The following is a 19,742-nucleotide window of genomic DNA, read 5'->3' as shown; positions in this document are numbered from 1 at the left end:
CAGTGGCACTGCACCAGGAATTGGTGACAAACCCAACTGTCTCAGCATCAAGAACTGGAAAGGTTTGCATAGCACTGGTTGGTCCTTTCAAACTGAAGATTTTGGATGGGCAATGTGTGGCAGTGCCCTGCAGCAGCGGACCTGAGCTCTGCAACCAGAGCTCAGATCCCCGTATGAGTGCCATCCCTCATGGAGAGGGGTGGTGAAGGCTTCATCCAGAGTGCATCCAGTCCTACTTCATGTCCAGTTCATCAAAGGCAAAAGGAATTGGCCCACCTTTAGCTTTAGCTTTTGGCAGTGGGGAGGAAGAAATCCTGGGTAAGAGTTCCAAGACCTTCAGAGCCTCTCAGGGCCCTTTCTGGGTTGCCAGGTGTTTTGTGGATGATGACACAGCCCGTTTAGCAGTGCCTTTAGTCTGTGGTGACTGAGGTCAGACATCATGGTCACCAGGGAAAGGAAGACTGTAGCCAGGCTTTGTTTTCTCATGGGTCTGTTATCAACCACCAGAGCTTATTTTTCTAAAACTTCCTTTTCTGTCCATGAAAACCAAGGTCACTCAACATTTGGGATATGACTGAGATGCTGTGAAGTGCTCTCATTTAGGCTGTTTAGTTCTAGAGGAAAGACCAGCAGATGCTGTTCTGCTGTGTCTTTTGTAAATAAATGTACATGTTTGGACTATTACTCTCAACTTTATAGTTCTCAGTGTTAGAACTAATTTTTTTTTAAAAATGGAAGATGTTTCAGGGAAGGTTTTGTGATGTGACCTCTTTGTGGTCCTCCTTTGATGGGTCCTGCAAACAACATGAACACTGAAGAGCTCTCCTTTAGGCAAACTCAACAGTAAGATTTTAGTGCAGCGTATGAAAAACAGGCATCAGAAAACTGGTCAGTTGAAATGTCACACAGTGCTACTGCTGGATGAGTTGCTCCTGCTAACACAGCTTGAATGGATATGGTTGGCAAAAGCAGCATTTCAGATGGTGTAGGCTGTCCAGGATTAGTTGGCTTCTGTAAACCGTAAAGTTTGTTGTCATTGTTGTGAGTAAAGTGGGGTTTTGGTGAAAAATCTTCTGAATGCAGCACCTTTAGTCTGATGCTTTGGCGACAGAGCCCATAGCAGTTCCCAACACACTTGGAGAGCTCAGCAGCTTGGCTGCCAGGGATCTGCAGAGGGGCCTGGGCTGTTCTGGCATCCAAGGAATTCCACAGAGACAGCACTGTGGGCTTCACTGAACTGGTGCCGAATCGGCCACAGACCATCATCTTTCATGTCAGCACCTGAACACTCATTGAAACGAGGTTGGTTTTGACTGCATCTGGCCTCACGTGAACTTGGCTTTGACGTGGCCTCTCTCTTTAAAGGGTTGGTGAATTGAATGTTTGGATGTCAGAACTGTCCTTTTCATTATTTCCTTACTGTTGGCATACCAGGACTGTGGAACTGTAAACCACCCACTGCTATCCTGGGCTTCTGGCACCCAATCTCTTTCGACAATTTCACAACTATTTCTAAGTTTGCCCCTTTCACACTTAGCAGGAGACAGGTATCAGAGTTTAGGCAGTCCCTCCAATAGAAGAAACACACAAGTAAAGGCAGGACTTAGCACTTTCACTGACTCCTACCAACTGGTATTGCTCCAGTTGGAGCAAGGTGACTTATATTGCCTAAGCATTTTTTGGTTTAGGTGCATGAAAAAATGCAGCAGTCTGTGGCTCCAGGAGAAGGACTCGGGATTCCCTGGAAGCTTTGTGCCAGGAGCAGGGGCAGACTGGGCTTTTCTTCCCCTCCTCTACAGGTGTAGCAGTACTGGAGTAATTACTGTGTAATTCTGGGACCCAGCCTTCTGTGTCTGTAGTCTCCCTTCTCAGCACTGACCAACAGCCAGTGCTCCACAGGGCCAGAACACTGACAGCTGTCTCCTGAACCTCTTCACCTCAAAGCATAAAATATTCGTCACTACTCCCAAAATGTCAGGAGGTTTTTCTAGTCCTGGGAAGGATGGGAGCAAGTGATGCCCCTTTGCCATGCCAGAACGTTTCACATTCCCCTACAGTTAGTTCTGAACTTGTTCATTTATCAGTCTTCTTTCAGGACTCCAGTTTTCCCCATTGGAAAATAAAACAAAAATATTTAATACTTGGGCTTTGAGCAGGTGGAACAACATCTTCCTGCTGCTTGTCCCAGAAGCTGCCCTCAGCCTCAGGCTGTCCCTGACCAGAGAAGGGCTAAAAATTGCAAGAAAGCCATAATGCGTCTCTTGTCTATCAACCCCTGATGAGCACAACCCCTCACGTTTTATCTTCAAGTGACCGTGGAGGAAGGGTTGAGTTCTCTTTATTTCTCAGGAAGCCAAGAACCAGGGGTTTAGCTATTTACCAACCTTCCCATGGACAGTAAGCAAAATTAAAGGAGAAAAGCACTGTGCTAATTTTACAGAAAGAACAGTTCAAAGGTTACAGCAACATTGGCCTGGCTCCCCTCACCCAGGCAGGGTGCAGATAAGGAACAGTCCCCTCCCCACTGAGTTCTCACCATGTTACACGACAGCAAACAAGCACTGCTCCTGTGATTCCAGTCATTCCTCTCTGAAGGGTGAAAGCAAATCTGACATCAGACCCAGGGCTGCAGTGGTCTTTTCTCTCCAGAGAAAATACCACTGGACAGTTTTTCAGCTACATCAGTGTCTCTTGAAAGCAAAAATTTACATGAAAAATAGTTTTGGAAATTTCTTGTAATAAAATTTAGTAGCCATGTGTAAATCAAACCCTTCCTCTCGTGTGATGTTAACAGAAATATTCTTTTCTTCTACAAGACTCACAATTCACACAAGTCATATACAATGATAAACATTATTAAAGTTTATTAACAAAAGCTCTGTACATCTTTTCATACACTTGGAATTTTACATCTAGTCAAAATAACAGCACATTTCCATCTTACCTTTTGTACAAATTGTTACAGAATATCCACCAGTGGGGCAAGTTAAGTAAAATAAACCACTGGTTTACTTTTGTGAAGTATCTACAAAAGTGATTTGTGACGTTTTTAAAAAATTCCCCAGAACATATAAAAATAAATTATTTTTACTTTTTCAATTAAATCTACTAATTAGAAATATTACAAATCAAAATATCAATGTTTTCTTATGAATTCTTCACAATACAAAACAGATTCACAAAACTTTATTTACAGAAATGAGGTAAGAACTGTGCAATGTTTAACTAAGAAACATATTGCAGAATTAACATGTTCTTCCAAATAAGTACACAGTGGAGGTCTAATTACAGCTGGGTCTTTTCCGCTAATAATTCCCACCTCAACTCTTGATTAGTGGTCATTACCCCCATTTAAACTGTCCTTCACCACCCTGCATAGACTCGCCACGAGATCAGCAACTGCCGGAAGTGTAACACAAGTTCACCCGTTTCAACCACTGGGAAATTCTAGTGCGAAATGGTAGCTCACTTTTTTGGTAATTTATTAGTGAAAAGTGACCCAGGTAACAATCTGCCTGAGCTCTCTACAGTGGTATAAACACCTCTAGGAAAGGCAGAACAAGGCTGCTGGTGCAAGACAGAATATTCCCGCTGCTAACAAGGACACATCTAGTGCATGATCAGCTGTTTGCAGCCATTTCAACAAAATGGAGGTAGCAACAGGCACTTGGTTTAGGCCAAACACTACACAAACTTCTTCCAGTGTGGCCTTCTCATCTGGTAAGAAAACTTTGTCACTGGAACCAAAATGGTTCCTTTAAAAACCTCAAAACTCTAAAACCTACACCAAAATTAATAAACTTTGGATTCCATACCATAATTCTTATTCAAGAAAAACTCCAACTATACAACAATAGGAATTTAAAGGAATAAAAAGTTCAGAAGACAATTCCCTTATGAGTCAGGTTCCAAAACAGGTGTGTAAAAAAAGAAACGACAAACAGCAAGTCCCAGCTGCCATTACAAGCTCAGTCTAAAAGGATCTATTACAACTGCAGCAGCAGATCAGATAGGCTGGGGTTGGACTGTTAAAACTACTGCTCTGAAACCAAAGCAATGCAGCACTGCAGACGGTTGATAGCCTTTAAATCTGTGAGATTAGGATTGAAGAGTCAAGTGTATGTTCTTCTGTGGTTGAATTTGTACTTAGTACCATCATATTGACAAAATAATTATGATTTGCAGAGTTTTATCTACTTCACAGTCTGAGACATTAAAAAGTACATCCATTTTAGTGCAACAAGAAAGCAAATGAAAGCCTACCAAAAATATCCTTATGAAAATTATGAACTGCTTGCTGTGCAGTAAGAGTTCCTTGTTGCTCTTTTTCAATCTGCAGAAAGGGAACCTGGGGTTTGCAGCCACATGAAGTGCTATAACAGCAGGACGTGCAGGGCTCAAGTGTCATTCAAATGTCAACTCTTCTCTGACGCAACTGGTCCAGTTTTATCATTGAGCCTCTATGTAAGAGAAAATACTTCTAAAAATCAGATTATAACATACAGAGCTAAGTAAAATTCAATTCATAAAGAGGACAAAAAAATGACAAAACAGTTGAGGTACATTCATTAGAGCCATCTAAATAGTAACTTCTGCATTGTAAAAAACAACCATATACTGTAGAATAAAAATGGGGAGAGGAAAGAATAATTAAAGGAGCAGTCCCGTATTGAAGCAACTAGTGTTAAGGTCATGACAGGCAGCATTAGAAAAACACCAACTCTCCTTCTGCTTTCATTCCAACAGGCTGTTCCTGGCCATGAGTCACGGTAAAACTGCAAGATGGTCAAGAGAAACACCTTTTTCAAGAGAAAAAGAGGGTGGTCTCTGCTACATTTGCCCACTGGAGAGGGTTGAAATCTACAGCTCTCCCTCAGAAAAAATACAATTTCCAATTTTCCCCATCACAATTCTTTCTTTTATATATTGCTACAAAGACATTCCCTGCAAGTATTGAACAGGACTGAGCAAAAATCTCATCTCATCGACTCAGCATTCAGAAATGCCTGAAAACATGTTTCATCTGCAAGTGAGGTTAAAACTCCTTAGAACTCTGACAAATAGAGAATTTGTTAAGAACAGTTCAACAATCTATGCAATTTGTCTCAATTCTAGCCTTATAAAATATAAAATCAATTTCAAAAGAAATTTTTGGTAAGGGCTTTTTTCAAAAGATATTCTGAGATTTCTTGGGATTATTTACAGCTAACTTAACATAAAAACTGTAATGCCATAATTGTAAAAATACAGTGCACTGTACAGACATAGTAATGGCCATTTAAAAAAAAATCTAAGATCACACAATATTTTCCTTGGATGTACACCAAATATAAGGTCTCAGTTCCATTCACTACTAATTTTTGGAAAATGAGGAGAGATCAGTTTTTCTGAACAAACTGTGAACATTTCTGAACAAAGGCAAGGCCTGGAGGCAAGCCCTGTGCCCCTGACAGCAAGGCCTGACCACAGTGACTGTTCACAGCCACGTCACAACTGCCCAAAGCACAAAGCTGAACAAAAGTAAGCGCTCACAGTTTTGAATGGAAGGGAGCTGTTTCCAGGAAAAATCATGAAAATTCATCATTTATGTGGTTTGTGTCTGGAAGTGTGTACTGCCTGGAAGTACCACAGAAGCCCAGCCTGAGTCCTCCACCACAGTGCTTCTAAAGTAGCTGGAGGATTTGGGAGTGGGGAGCAGAGAGGGGACTCATATTTAGGCCAAACTCTCCCCACCTGCTCTTGCAGAGAAGCTTCTCTTCCTTCTCTACCACTACCACTTGCTGTCTTCTCCAAGGAATGCTGAAACTTTGTCTTCCTGCTCTATTCATCCTTTGTTTTTCCAAGTTTCATATGCTCCTTCCTTTATCTTCTCATCTTAATTGTAACACCCTTAAAGAATGAAGCCTGTTCTCTGATTTCTTGAAGAAGGAATTCTTGTCTTGAGGATGGAGATTATGGAAAAATACTGAAGAAAATGGAACATCTTTGCCAGAAAAATAGGTCTTGTTTCTTTATCTATAGTCTAGGAAATGTTTAATTACTCTATGAAGCAGAAGAGCCGCTCAGCCTCCCAATGTACAGCCTCACTTTCCCAGGCCAGCACCAAGATGCACACAGCCCATTCCCCTAACACAGATTCCACCTTTCCAGCAATGGGCTCTTCACCTCTCAAGCCATCAGCTAATCCCCACAGCTCCACAGGGCCTGAGGCCTGGCCAAGGCAAACTCACCAGTAAGGTGGTAAAAGGAATGATCCTCAAAAAAGTGGACACAATGCTAGGGAACAAGTAGGGTGAGGAGGACTAGGGCTGCAGTTGTAATTACAAGAGGAAGGCAAGGGTCACTGGACTGGTGTCCTGATCCAGGGAAGCAACAGTGTGCAGCAGACATGTTTGGTGTGATTACAAGTTCACAGAGTTCTGAGCCTCATTTAATTGCAGCCCAAGGCTCAAGAAAAATAAAGGCTTAAGACATAAAATCCACCATCTTTGATTTGTGAATACAGGCACATAACCTGCTTCTTATCTTTTAGTTACCTCCTGGAGGTATTGCACGGAAAGTGAGGTGAGAAGTATACTTACTGTCACCTTCTGAGCTGCGTTATCTCCATGAATTGTAAGGAATGGGTTGGTAGCAGCTGCATTAAGTGGTGAGGCCTGTGTGCCTGAAAGTAAGTTGTTTATGGGTATCTGTGCTCCTCCAGTAATCTGCAATTGCTGTACTTCAGACTGATGGTGTTGGTGATGGTGATGTTGCTGCTGTACTAATTGATACAAAAGGGCCTGATGTTGTTCCTTGAGCAATATGGGGAGAGGGAGGAGGAAGAAAAAAAAGATCAATAATTAGTTGCTGAAAAATAGCTCCTCCCTGTGTTCCTGCTTATCCAGATCTTCAGTTAGTGCAACCCTTAAACTAATCCCAGCTAATTTAGGTTACACTAATGAAGTTCCATGAGACTGTGGGAAAGGAAGTTCCTGTCAGACTCCCTGAAATCAGTAGCTCAGCAGTTGAGCTAAGCCTGCTGGCTTCATCAGGCCTCTGTCAGAACAAACATACCTGAGAAGACTGTGTACTGAAACTATACAATTAACAATACAAATAATTAAACCAGTTACCTGATGGCCTATATGAACACTGCAAGCAGAGCAAAGACAGCTCACGAGATGATAGCCAAAAGTCTTTTGCTAGTGTTCCAGTGGAATCAAAGATAGGTCACAATACTGTTAGAATCCACACATGCTCTCAAGCTCTGCTGCCCACAGTTGATGCTGAGAGAAACAAGCCTCCATGTCCACAGAGGACAAAATGGAACTGAAGGCACCAGAGAATGATTCTTCTAACCATACACACAACCCAATAATATCCTAATATTTTACATGACTATCATCCAAAAAGGCTGAAGCAACTGAAAGACTAAAATATTATCAAAGCCTTTAATATCAAGTTAAATGCATTACTACTATTTATATTAAGCTGAGGAGTCTATCCATGCCTTAGAATACAATAGAGGAATAAATCATAATTAACTGAAAAACTTACTGATGTGAGTTGCTGGGTACTTAGTAATTGCTGAAATTGCTGGTGCTGTTGATGGAGTAATAGTTGTCTCTGTTGGTCAGAAAGCAATCCTAGTCCCGAGGCACTGTAGGGTTTGACAGGGTAATACTGTGGTTTATATGGAAGTATGGGAACTTTTTACTTCAGCTTTCCATTAAAGAAAATATGTACACAAACGGACATACCCTATTTAGCATTTGATTTCATACTGGAAATATTGTCTGACTGTCCAGTTGCAATTTGACACCACCCCAAGTCTCATTTATGCTGAGCAACAGCAACATCTTGCCTGTAACGTGTTTACTCCATGCATGTTATTTGAAACTCAGATAATAATTGCCAATTATAAGGTACTTTTCAAATACTTTATACAGAAAGGCCAGATTTTATTTTACAAGACAGCTCGTGCTAAACTTTAAAACCTAGTTACCAAGCATTTACTTTGCCTTGGTTTCCTTCTAATTACCATCCTTTGTGTCATTCAAATACAAATCACTGATATTGCCCACACCTTGTCTGTAATTCAGCAAACACTTTCAGCCTTGCAAGCGGCCAAGGGATGGAATGAACCTGCCTCTGCTTTTCCCAACTACTTCACCCCCAGTCTCTCTTTTCATGCCTACATAAAATTATCTGCAAATATTCAGGAAACTGGGCAGGGAATAGATCCAGCTGACAACCAGGCTGTAAATAAAGGGTTTCTTCAGCTATACCAGTTTACTGCAAGACCAACAGCATGAACAAGGGTATGTTGGGAATTGAAGACCAAGAAGACAGCTAGATTTACTCTTTTAGTACAGTGTTCGTTTTTACTAGTTTTAAACATCCATTAATATATTAAGGTGTTGTTTCATGACAGGTTTATCCTGCTGTTGAAAAATTAAGTCTTTCCCTTTCAGCTGTACACTTCTGTATCCTCTTGCAAGGGGCCTGACTGTGGGTCTTGCCCAATGAGCTGCAACCTGTGGGAACTGAGCTGAAACTTTAACCAATGCAAAAGACACTTGACAGATTCTCTATTAATGCAGATGAGTTCTCTGTGTGATGCAGTTCTAGTAAGAAGGTGCGTATAGGATGACAGGATTGCTTGTTGGGATAGGTAATAAGGAATTATTCACTTAAAGCAGTCACAAATCCACACCAGTAGGCTACAACTGTGTAGCTCCTTGCTTTTTTACAGCAGCCAGCAAACTGTAACCCAACTCTGCTGTAATTTGACTTTGCATTAACCAGCCAATATGTAAATACCCAAAGCATCACCATTCTCTCCTACTGGGACAGGGCAAGCCACATATAAACATTGTCTCATACCCTGTTGCATGGTCTCAGCACTATGGGACACACCTGGTGGGCTGCACTAATGATTTCCTATGGGGAAAGGGAAGCCTGTGTCAATGGGAAGTTTACGGAATATACCCAAGGTACTGAGGGAGCTAATGGAAGTGCGCACAGAGACCTTTTCAACCATTTTCCAGCAGCCCTGGCTGACTGGGATCTCAAGATATGAGCTGACTACAAGAAAGCAAACGTGATGCCTGGCTAGAAGAAGGGCTGGAAGGAGGATCTCGGCATCAGACCTTGTCAGTCTGACCTCTGCAAAGGAAGGTCATGGAGCAGATCCTCTTGAGTGCCATCACACGGTGTGTACAGGACAACCGGGATCAGGCCCAGCCAGCATGGGCTTGTGAAAGGCAGGTCCTGCTTCACTGACCTCATCTCATGTGACAAGATTACTTGTTTGGTGGGTGAGGGAAAGGCTGAGAATGCATCTACCTGGACTTAGGTAAAGCCTTTCACACTAATTCCCACAGTATTCTAACTAACATTACCATTGTTCCTTTCTTCTCTTTTTACCTCACTTTTTCTGTATTCTTCTATACTGGAATGAATCTTCTCCGCTGTTTTTGTTCATTCTTTTATCCCATTCTTTCTTTTTCCCAGATCATGTTTTACTTTTGCACTTCTTTTTGCTGCTGTTGTTCTCCCTTCTCTTTAATCGCTCTGCCTGCCTCTCTTGCTCTGCATTGGCACTTGAAAGAAAATACCCTCAGTCAACAGCTGAGATCTCAGTGTCTAGAGACAAAACTGAACTGCAGAGGACAAAATGCTGCAGTTCCCAAGCTTCCCAGAAGAGACAGTTCACTGGGTTTCACCTCAGAGCTTTCTCTAAACCAGATCAGCTTGGAATGTAAATTTAATCCTTTTTAGCTTCTCGTTAAAAGGTACATGATCAGTCTGAAACTCTCCATCCTACACTCTTCTCTGGTTGCGAGAATGTAAAGAAACAATCCTATCTCTTTCTTCAAATCACTTAATCTCCCACTGGCAATCTGTACTAAGCCATCTTTTTCCCCAGAAAGGGATCAAGTATTTTTCTCTGCCAAATGAATGTGGGTTCTTTTACCCACAACTTGAAACTCTCTCCAACAACAGTGTGCAAATCAGTGTTTTCTCACCTCCTTGTGTGCCACGGTTTGAGAGTTCGTATGAATAAGGACAATATGCATAAAGAAATCTTCGTGTATTGGTGAACACTGCCTATTTTTCACATTAAACTGCTGGGACAGATTCTGAAGCTTGGGAAGTTACTGTAACAAGCGACTTCCAAGAACATCTGGCAAGTCTTTTAAAATTACAGAATAATAAGTTCTGAAGTTAGAAAGCAGGGCTGAGTTCTCATGTAGCTTTCCAGCATGCTGCCAATACTGATTTAAACCACCTCCAACCTTGACCCCAGCACACAATCTAACTGGGGTCAGAGAGCTCACATCACCACAGCACCAAACCTTTGAGCCTGCCTGTGCTTGGTTCCATTCAACCTTCCCACCAGGGCAGGTCAAAGAGCAAGGGTACACTGGGAAATTTAACATTAAAGAAACAGTCAACAAGTTACCACTGAAGCAGCACCAAACTCAAGCCTGGCAGGTGTCCCACAGAGTTCCAGAACCAATAATTACAACCGGTGGAAAGTATGTTTGTGTCTGGTTTTTTTTTTTCTTCCTTCAAAATCATCCCAGAGCCTCTCTGCAACTTAGTTCCCATAACAGAACCTTTTTTCATATATTTCACTACAACATTTGTAATGGGACAAGCATGAATGAGGAATGCACATGTCATTACCAGAATCATATTAGCACTAACATTACTGAACTTCTCCTTTCTAAGCATACAACCAGAAATACTGAAAATTCACAGAAAATGAGGGTAATTGTGAAACACCTTAAAAGGAAGAGGGCCTGGGAAATAATGTGGATGAGCTCAAATAAAGCAGAGAATAGTGTGAAAAGTGCACTTTTAAATTTTAATATAAACACTAATTTTAAATTAATATTATTGAGGGAGCAGTGCAGAAAGAAATCATGCCATAAAAGAAACAGAGAAGTGGAAGTGCTGACAGACTTGTTCAGCATAAGCTTGTTGTAGTAGGAGAAAACAGGGAGTCATTGGGAGTATTCCAGACTTTACTAAAGGTTAGAATGAGAGCTTAAGAACAGGATACTGGCTGCAGTATTTTGCATGAATTGGAACATTCTACTACTAGGCTACACAATGAAGAGTTACAGCACTTAAAATGGATATTAAAAAAGAAACAGAACTTCTGCAATACAAAGAGAAGCAAATAATTGGTGTATAAACAAAATTATTTGACAAAACAGTGGCATGACTAGTATTTAGCATAACTGATATATTCTGGCAGTACCTGAAAGTGGAAAGCAGCATGCAACTGGTTAGTATGATTGATCTTGTCTAGTATTTCTCACTGTCTCTCACACTTTCAGGAAGAGAATGCAAAAATTTTGTGTTTTTCACAAATCTCTGATACTCAAGAAAGATGGAAACTTTTCATGAACAGAATGTCTTTTGTTTATCCTATGAAACCCTCATGTTCACAAAGGCTCCTCAGGAAAAACGTAAGGACACATGCAAAGAACAGGATGCACTTGGAAGTATCAGATTTTATGAGCCTACTGAAGAAATACCACACAATGATACAGTACACAAATATTCAGGAGCTGCCAAACCAACAGGAAGCAAAGAAACTGGAAAAGGAAGGGAAAGGATCCCTTGCATCATTCCAATCACATACGTCTTTTTTTGATGGATAATCCACCATAAATAAAATAAACTCCAAAAATAAACTCTACTTAAAGACAAGTAATCCACTCCCTATTTACAGGCACTTCTTTCTACATAGAACTGTAGTGCTCCTTTCTCAGTGAAGGACAGGACAAGGGGTGAGGGGAATGGGTGAGAAATGAGTGAGAAAGAGTTGGCCCAGGCTCTGCTCTATCCCAAAATACTTCCAGACCAAGAAGTCCGTTCCTCCTCATAGAAAGCAGCTGCCCTCTTTTGTTACCCATTTGCCTTGCAGTTCAATCAGCAGCAGTTTATTCTACTGAGTGTACCTGGCTCTGGTGAAGGGCTGTTAGGAATACTCACAAGTGAATCTTTTTATGCAGTTAGAAATCCATAGGAACACTGCTTGAAAAACTAATTTTGTTTGGTTTGGAGTCAGTGCAGGCAACTGAAGACCGTGCAACTGTATTACAGCTCTGGTTAGTTATGCCTATTACATCTTGAATTACATGACCATATACCCCCTTCTCTTTCCCCCCTCCCCCCTTCTTACTGCAACAAATGGTAGCTTTTCCAGTGCTCCTTTAATCCTGGGAGAACAATTGGCAGGACAAAGAATATTGTTTTCTGAACTAATAAAAAAGGAGCTGAAGCACATTTACATAATTACATTTGTTTGGGAATGTGACTTGATTAAAAAAACAGGAATTCACTAGGATTCCCAAAAGCTCTAGAGAAAACATCTTTTCTTTAACTTGACTATATGTGCTTCCATTAAATGCCTCCTCACTTTCATTCACAGGCCAGGAGCAGAAGTTACTTACACAATTATAGGCAAAGGAATAAACAATATATTTAGAGTAAGACAAAAAAACCCAGCTAACCTGAAGAACAGCAGGCACTATGAGGAAAAATCAGCGAATTCTTACCTGTTATTTAGCGTGGTTGGCAGAGGATGTGTTGCATTGGGTGGCACGGTTGCATGAGTGAGAGAAGGGTTCTGTGATATTGTTGCTGGGGTCTGAATTACCCCATTTAAAGCCCCTACAATTCCATTGATTGCCAGCTGGCTGGCTGGCAGTGCTCCAATTATTCCACCCACAGCCGGCACTGCAGGAATGGTGGAGGTTACAGTCTGCATACCACTAGCCAGTGCCCCCACTGTCACACCATTGACCTGCTGAACTCCGGGGACTCCCGAGCCTTGCTGGGCCGGACTCTGCCCAGCAGGTGGTGGAGTGGAAAGCGCTGATGAACTGCTGGTGCTTTGTCCGCTGGAGGTTATCTCCTGGTGTCAAAACAAACAACAAAGCCCCCTCAGCTGCATAAAATTTCACCTAACACCACAATGCAAGGACCGGGATGAGTTAACTTGTAACAAGCTCAGTTTAGAAGAAAGAAATAAAAATTACCTGATTTAATACAGGAAGAGAATTGTCCGGTAAAAAACTGTTTCCCAGATGAGGGCTTTTACTGCTGTTCAAGGAATCTGTGCTAGGTGCTAAAGTAATTATTTCAAAAAACACACAGTGGTTAAACTTCTGTAACATGGAAAAAAGGTTCAGAACAATTATTTATGAATTATGACAAAGCTAAACATAGAAAATGTAAAGTCAACTTTAAAATGATTGCTGAATTGTAAAATATTAACTGAATAATTGGTGAATCAATAGATTCAAACAGATGTGCTCCAAACTGAAGTAAAACAAACTTCACTGAAACAAGTAGTAATGATTCAGAAAAATAAAGCAATTATGTTAAACATTTAACTCATCAGCAAATGCTTGGTCTATATTCATCCTACATTTATATTCATCTCCCATCAATGGCATGTGTGGATGAAATAGATATTTCATATAAATACATGTTCAAATTACTCTGACACTTTAATAATCCCCTCTACTTACGTGCTTGTACTGGAAAGGCATGTACTTGATGAGAAGGGCTGGGATTTGAAGTTATTGTTGGAAAGGGCACCGAAAGCTGTGCATTGAGAAGCTGCAGTCGCTCCTTCTTTGCGGTCAGATTCTTTATCTGTTCTTCCAACCGCCTATTTTCAACTTGAAGTTGGTGTAATGATTTAAGCATTCCTAAAACTAAGACAAAAATGTACACATGATATTGCACAGCCACGTTCAATGAACAAGTAACACCTTCATTCAGTTTTAAAATTCTGCATTACATTAAGAACTAGCATATATGCAAAAATATAAAATTATTACAGAAGTCTGAATTTTAGTGGAAAGATTTAAGATTAATTTTGAGTAATTTAAACTGCAGAAAAAGGTTCATAGCATGTTGTGGTCGTAATTTTGGAATAACTCTACAGCCTGGCTTAAATACTAATAGAGTGGCATCATTAGGGCCAGCATACATTTTAATTAAACAGTAGTTCGTGATAACTTAGCCCCAAATCAGAATATAAAAGTAGTAGTATTTTAGTTGCACAGTTGGGATAAATCCAGTTCAGCTGCCGTATTAGGAATTGCAAACCTTATAAAAATGAGAAGTTTGACAAGAATACGCTCAACTAACAGCACAGGCAACCAACAACATTTATATAAAAACAACCAAGTTTATGAAAAGGGAGTTTTTCTAATTTAATGATTTCTACAGTGAATCATAAATCTATTGAACCAATGAAAAAACTAGAAGTCCTCCAACGTGAAGTTGTCCCAGCACACCTTGGCGGGAGCTGCGAGCGGCGATCTCGGAATCCCCCAGCAGGGAGCACTCTGTGAGCACTGCACTTACCCCCTGCCTTTCCATAACGAGGGCATCACCTTCTCGACTGACCTGATTTTTACCAAGGACAGTTTTCTCAAACTCCCATTTGGTTTCAGAACTTAGCTTTCCCAACCAGTACTAGAGTGTGACTGTAAAGCCACAGGGATAGCCTAATTTTTTTTTTTCCTTTCTTTTTTGCTTTCTTTTTTTTTTTTTTTTTTCTTTAAATTCTAAATTGTATTTGTTTAACATGACCTCTGGAGCTACTACAGACATAAGTCTACTGGTATAGGCACATCTGGTCATTTCCCAAGGATTTAGCTTTTATCCCTCCTCTTCAAGTACATACAAAGGAACCCTCAGTGAGCTCAAATGAGATGCAATAAGACTTAGCTAAACCTGTCCTCCAGCTATCATGTTTAAAGGATTATCCCTGCATGAATTTCCTCACAATTAGCATTTTTGTCAGGATACCATTCATAAAAATACTAACTAGATACCTCTTTACCAATAAGAATAATGTGTTCAATAAAATATAACACGAACCATAACCTGGAATAAAATAATTTTTTTAACATAATCAGTAATTGTCCTTGATACTGATACATTGCTGAATATGAAGAGCCACATGACCTACTGAGCATTTATGCTTTTAACATATTCATTTTTGGAATATACCACTCTATTAAACATAACTTGAGAAAATAACAATTTGCTTGCTTTAGGAACTCGCAAGAAAAGCAGAACATAATAAAGACATAAAATCCCAGTAGGACACCTGCATTATATTTGTAAATGTTTTCTTTTCAAACAGCAACAGAAGTAGAAAAGTGAAATTTAAAAATAAAATATAGAACAGTAAAAAGTTATTATGCCAATTTATATCACACAATATAAAGAAAAACGGGGAACTTACTACAATATTTACAGTAGTGAATCTAAGAGTTCAGAACTCTTTTCCAAACTCTGCAACTGGACCTGCAAGTTACTTCCTCTTGCATGATACAATTTCCCCATCGATAAAAATGTGGATGATTATAGAGAAGTCTTTTGTAATCTACTGATGCTATGTGCTGCACTAAGAACTATGCTAGGATTGTACACCACCACAGCTATATTTCAATTCACAGCAAAAGTCATAATAAACAGATTGTGAGTACTTACTGTCACTGGGGGTGCCTTGCTCTAATAAAAACTGTTGTCCTTCACTCCACTGCCTCTCGAGAAGCTGTTCTATGCTGGCTGCTACTGGGGGCAAATTTTCCCCGCAACCATTCCCTGATTGATCATAGCGAATCTGCAAGCTGCTCACAGGGGATCTGTTGAAAATATTGCAATTTATTGTTTAAAGAAAAGGTTGAAAGAGAATAGAAAAAGGCTGTTGAAATTTCTTATCTTAGATCAGCTCTTAGCACCTTCATATCTTAGGCTTCCAAGACTAAGTTACTTCATCAAAATCATTAAGAACTCCTGTTTCTCACTGCCAGGTCTTCAGTAAAAGACGTATTATTACAGTGTGAGAATTTATACTGAGAAAGCACATAACCTCTTCCTGCATACAGGCTAACAAGACAGTAAATGACAAACAGCATTGGATTAAATTATACAATACACAATTCTAAGCAGGAAACCATTACAATATGGATACACAGGGCACTGACTTGGGAGGCAAAAAAAACCAACCTGCACCAAACTTCAAACCTTTCCATGAGAAAACCGGGAAAAATAAAACAAATTTATTAAAATCATCAAATAGAAAGGCCATATATAATTCCACTGACTAACTCGTTCTAAAAACAGTCATGTAAATCTGGATTTTTGAAGGACTACATGAAAATATTATTTCACAAGGGATGCAATGCAAGTTAGAAGTAAGTTATCCTCTGCCTATATTGTGAACACTTAATATACCTCCTTTTTTTACTCATGATCACACACAGTTCAAAGAATAATCCCCTTGCCACATGTCTTTTCTCATCCAGGAGAAAATTAAATATTCAGCACACAGCCACTGAGAAAGCTGGTTACCTCTCTCAGGCCCTAGGAGAAGGCTTCTTTTGCATTGGATGTGGCACAGTTTAACTTGTGAGCAAAGCCAGATGCTCCCTGTATTTCTGACTCAGGTTTCTGGTCTCATGTATCCATTCCTCCTACAGGACCAACACCAAAGCCCACCAAAAGCTGGTTCTTGGTTTTCTTGTTGGTTGTTTTGGGGGGGGTGTGGGTGTGTGTGTGTGTGTGTATAAATCAATTCCAGTGAGCTCATATTGTCAGCTATTAGTTATTACTGTAAGCAACTGGTGACATCATGGGATCACAGCTGTACTCTTCCACCCATAGTGCAAACGTACCAGCAAGACCACCACAGTCCCAATACAGGACAACACAGAGAGCTCAGGAAATCAGTGTGTTAATTATGATTAGTGTAGTAAGCAGTGGTCACAGCACATTAGCTACCTAATGACTGTAGAGCATTTTGTAGGCACCAGAGCAAAGTGATTTTTACGATAAAAGGTTTTAAGTAGGTGACTTAAGAGCTCTGTTAAGTATTTATAAATAGTTCTTCTTTTGCATACAGGAAGAAAGGAAAGCACTTGTTAAAACAAAAAGCTCTGATGAACGGGTAACCAAGGTAGTGTTTTTTGACAAGAGATGACAACTCAACAGCATGTAACAGTTCAGCACAGAGACAGCAAAAGCAGTCTTAAAATGGTTACACGATATGCTGAAGCAGTATGAAGGAAAGTTTATGCAGAAACATTCTACACAGAAGTATTACACTTACACTTCACACAAATAACCTGCTTTAAAGAAAAACAAAACAAAACTAAAACCAGAAAACAAATATACAAAACCACTGAACAACTCCCCCAGAAACTTCTCTGTCTGCATGTTCCTGAGCAGCACATAATACTACCCTAACAGATTTCCCTCCTGAATTATAAATCACCAATGAAATTCTTGTTGGGCTTTGGACTGCTTCCTATCAATTTTGAAAAGGCAGAAACAAAGCAGTACATGACGGTATAACCTCTACAATCCTTCACTGGAAGCCTGTACAGAGAAGGATAAAAAAAAAAAAAATCTAAATTTCTGTGTATTGCAACATTATTCAATCTGTCCTCTTCCAACTGAACCCCTAGCTCATCCTTTAGACAGGATATAGTTCCTGCATGCTAGGGTTGAATCATTATTCCAAACAATATTTGATCAAAGTTTCCAAGAGGATTATACATGTGCTGTCTGGACTGGTCCAATCCTGCCACGGAGATGAGAACCCTGTTTCACAGCTTGCCTGCTTTCACAACTGTTTTTTGATTAAGTTTGGTACAGTTACTCATACTATAGAGCACTAATTAGAAGCAATACTGCATTTAGCTATAAGCATACATACAGATTTCACTGCAGGTATTACATAGCACATTTTTAAATCTAAGGTTAAGTATGGGGTAAAAAAAAGTTTAAGTGCTACCTTGGGAAAAGCAGCAATTCCTTTGCAAAATGGAAACAGTTCACATATACCAGGTATATTTATATTTCTCATATATATATTAAAAGTTAAAATACGACAGCTTAAACATCAAACGCTGTGGTTATATTGGGGTACAAAGATATAACAATATGAATTGGAAATGACCAAACAAGCTCATGAGTCACATATGTCTTCGCCAAAGAGCTGCAATCAGCTGCGTCATCAACAGCAAACAAATGTTCTGCAAGTGTTTTTATTTTAAGCAACTCGCTGAAAATCACATGGTTCTTTCGGAGAACTGTGTTATTTATGTATCTCATAAGCTTCAAAGGGAACAGAGTCAGAACTTGCAGCTAAATAATTTTAATAGATAGAGCAGGTAACATTTGGAGTTGCAAAGTTTCCAGATAGCAGATTTTTTGAAGTTAGCTTTTTATTCACTATAAACCGTATTTTAAGTAACCAGAGTTGCTTATTTAGTAAAGTGGGGATGGTGGGCTGTTACCTACACATTTTAGAAACCTTGACATATGTATAACCTTTTTTGTTGCCCAAACCTGGGCTGAAATTTGCTGACTACTGAACTTAACTGAATGAGTAGATTTTCTGATTTTTTTCCATGCTAGGTATTTCAGACTAAGTTTTTCCGCCTTTCAGTTCTGTTACTACAGCACCAATTTCTCCCCCTTGCTTTTTACAACACCACCCCCACTTCCCCCCCTTCTTGGCTTGTTTTTGAACAACCCTGCCAAGCAAAATCTTTCTCCTCTTTGCAAAGTGCTACAGCTTCCATACACTGCAGGAAGCTTTTCAATTGTGGACTGAGGTGGCCTTTGTATCATCCAGCTCTCCTTTAGCATCCCCATCAAAACCAGTTGGTATTTTACCATGCTACAAGTACTGGACTGTATATACCCTGAACATACACATTCTGTAGAAACATCGTATTTAAGAAGTTTATCTTCCCAAATATTCAACCAAAAGACAGACTGAACACAGCTATGTCCGACGCAAATAATGCAAAGACCTGGTCTTTGCATATTAATTAAGAAGGCATTAAAACTTGTAATTGCCACAACATGTATGCATAAGAAGACTATTTAAAAGAAAATCAAAACTTCTGGAATTTCCTAATTGTTGAGCATTTCCCTTTGCAAAATTCTCTGAAATTCCTTGTCTGTATAGATCAATTTATATGCTAATGTAAGTATACATATTTATGCCAAGAATACCATCTAAAGTAATTTGTAAATTCTCTATTTATTATTTTAGAAGCAACACATACTGGAAAACTTAAAAACAAGTTCATGACTAGGTAATAACACGTAAGTATTATAATGGATAATCTCATTCCATCCAGCAAGATGTCCTTTGATTAATTAAGGAATATAATACAAGATCAACAACACCAGGCATGTGCATTAAATTATCTAATTTGAAGATATTTGTTATAAATTACCATAATAAACACATGCTATAGCAATAAAATTCATTATTATAATGCTATTTCTGTGTAACTAGCATTTTTTAGCTATCCTAAAATCTTTTTCAGCATAAATCTTTTTTTCAGATAAATCATTTTCATTGTTAGTCCCTAAGTAAAAACACACTAATAATGCCATAAAATCTAACTCGTATTGGATGAGTTAGAATGGAAGACAAAGCCCCCTAAAACAAAGATTTGCTTCAAATATACAGAAAATATTACTGAAATATTTAAAACACAATATTGAAATGCTAACAGCAAATATTTTAAAACAAAATAACATGATTCAGTTTCAGCAGAATTCTTATCTCAAAGATTTCTATCAAATGTGAATTGCAGCAGAACAAAAAAATACTTTTTTCTACAGAGAATTGCTACAAATTTTGAAGTTGTGAGGGAAAAGGAAGAAAATATTGCTTGGAA

General features: G+C 39.4%; 1 protein-coding gene across 9 annotated transcripts in view; it reads right to left on the bottom strand.

Annotated features, from left to right (window-relative positions):
• Positions 1–2,839: 2,839 nt before the first annotated feature.
• MLLT10 (MLLT10 histone lysine methyltransferase DOT1L cofactor) overlaps positions 2,840–19,742 on the bottom strand; it is a 133,246-nt gene continuing 116,343 nt past the window's right edge. For 4 of the 9 annotated variants that reach the window (XR_015772119.1, XR_015772122.1, XR_015772124.1 and 1 more), the window contains 8 exons: positions 15,526–15,680; positions 13,542–13,730; positions 13,047–13,135; positions 12,564–12,922; positions 7,540–7,642; positions 6,582–6,794; positions 5,734–5,965; positions 2,840–4,460 (listed from right to left, as the gene is read on the bottom strand). Coding sequence is in view for 3 of the 9 variants with exons in the window: in XM_014248596.2 (XP_014104071.1) it covers positions 4,409–4,477; positions 6,582–6,794; positions 7,540–7,642; positions 12,564–12,922; positions 13,047–13,135; positions 13,542–13,730; positions 15,526–15,680 (1,177 nt within the window). In the remaining 6 variants the exon portion in view is untranslated. Of the gene's footprint in view, positions 4,481–5,733; positions 5,966–6,581; positions 6,795–7,539; positions 7,643–12,563; positions 12,923–13,046; positions 13,136–13,541; positions 13,731–15,525; positions 15,681–19,742 lie in introns of all 9 variants that reach the window. The other 5 variants (XR_015772120.1, XR_015772121.1, XM_014248596.2 and 2 more) reach the window with 5 other exon arrangements.

Source organism: Pseudopodoces humilis, chromosome 1 (assembly GCF_049639895.1).
Source record: "Pseudopodoces humilis isolate 2021_Gansu_Grassland_sample_001 chromosome 1, ASM4963989v1, whole genome shotgun sequence".
Taxonomy (NCBI): domain Eukaryota; kingdom Metazoa; phylum Chordata; class Aves; order Passeriformes; family Paridae; genus Pseudopodoces; species Pseudopodoces humilis.
Note: the sequence above shows the minus strand (reverse complement) of the source record. Positions and strands in the feature narration are given on the sequence as shown.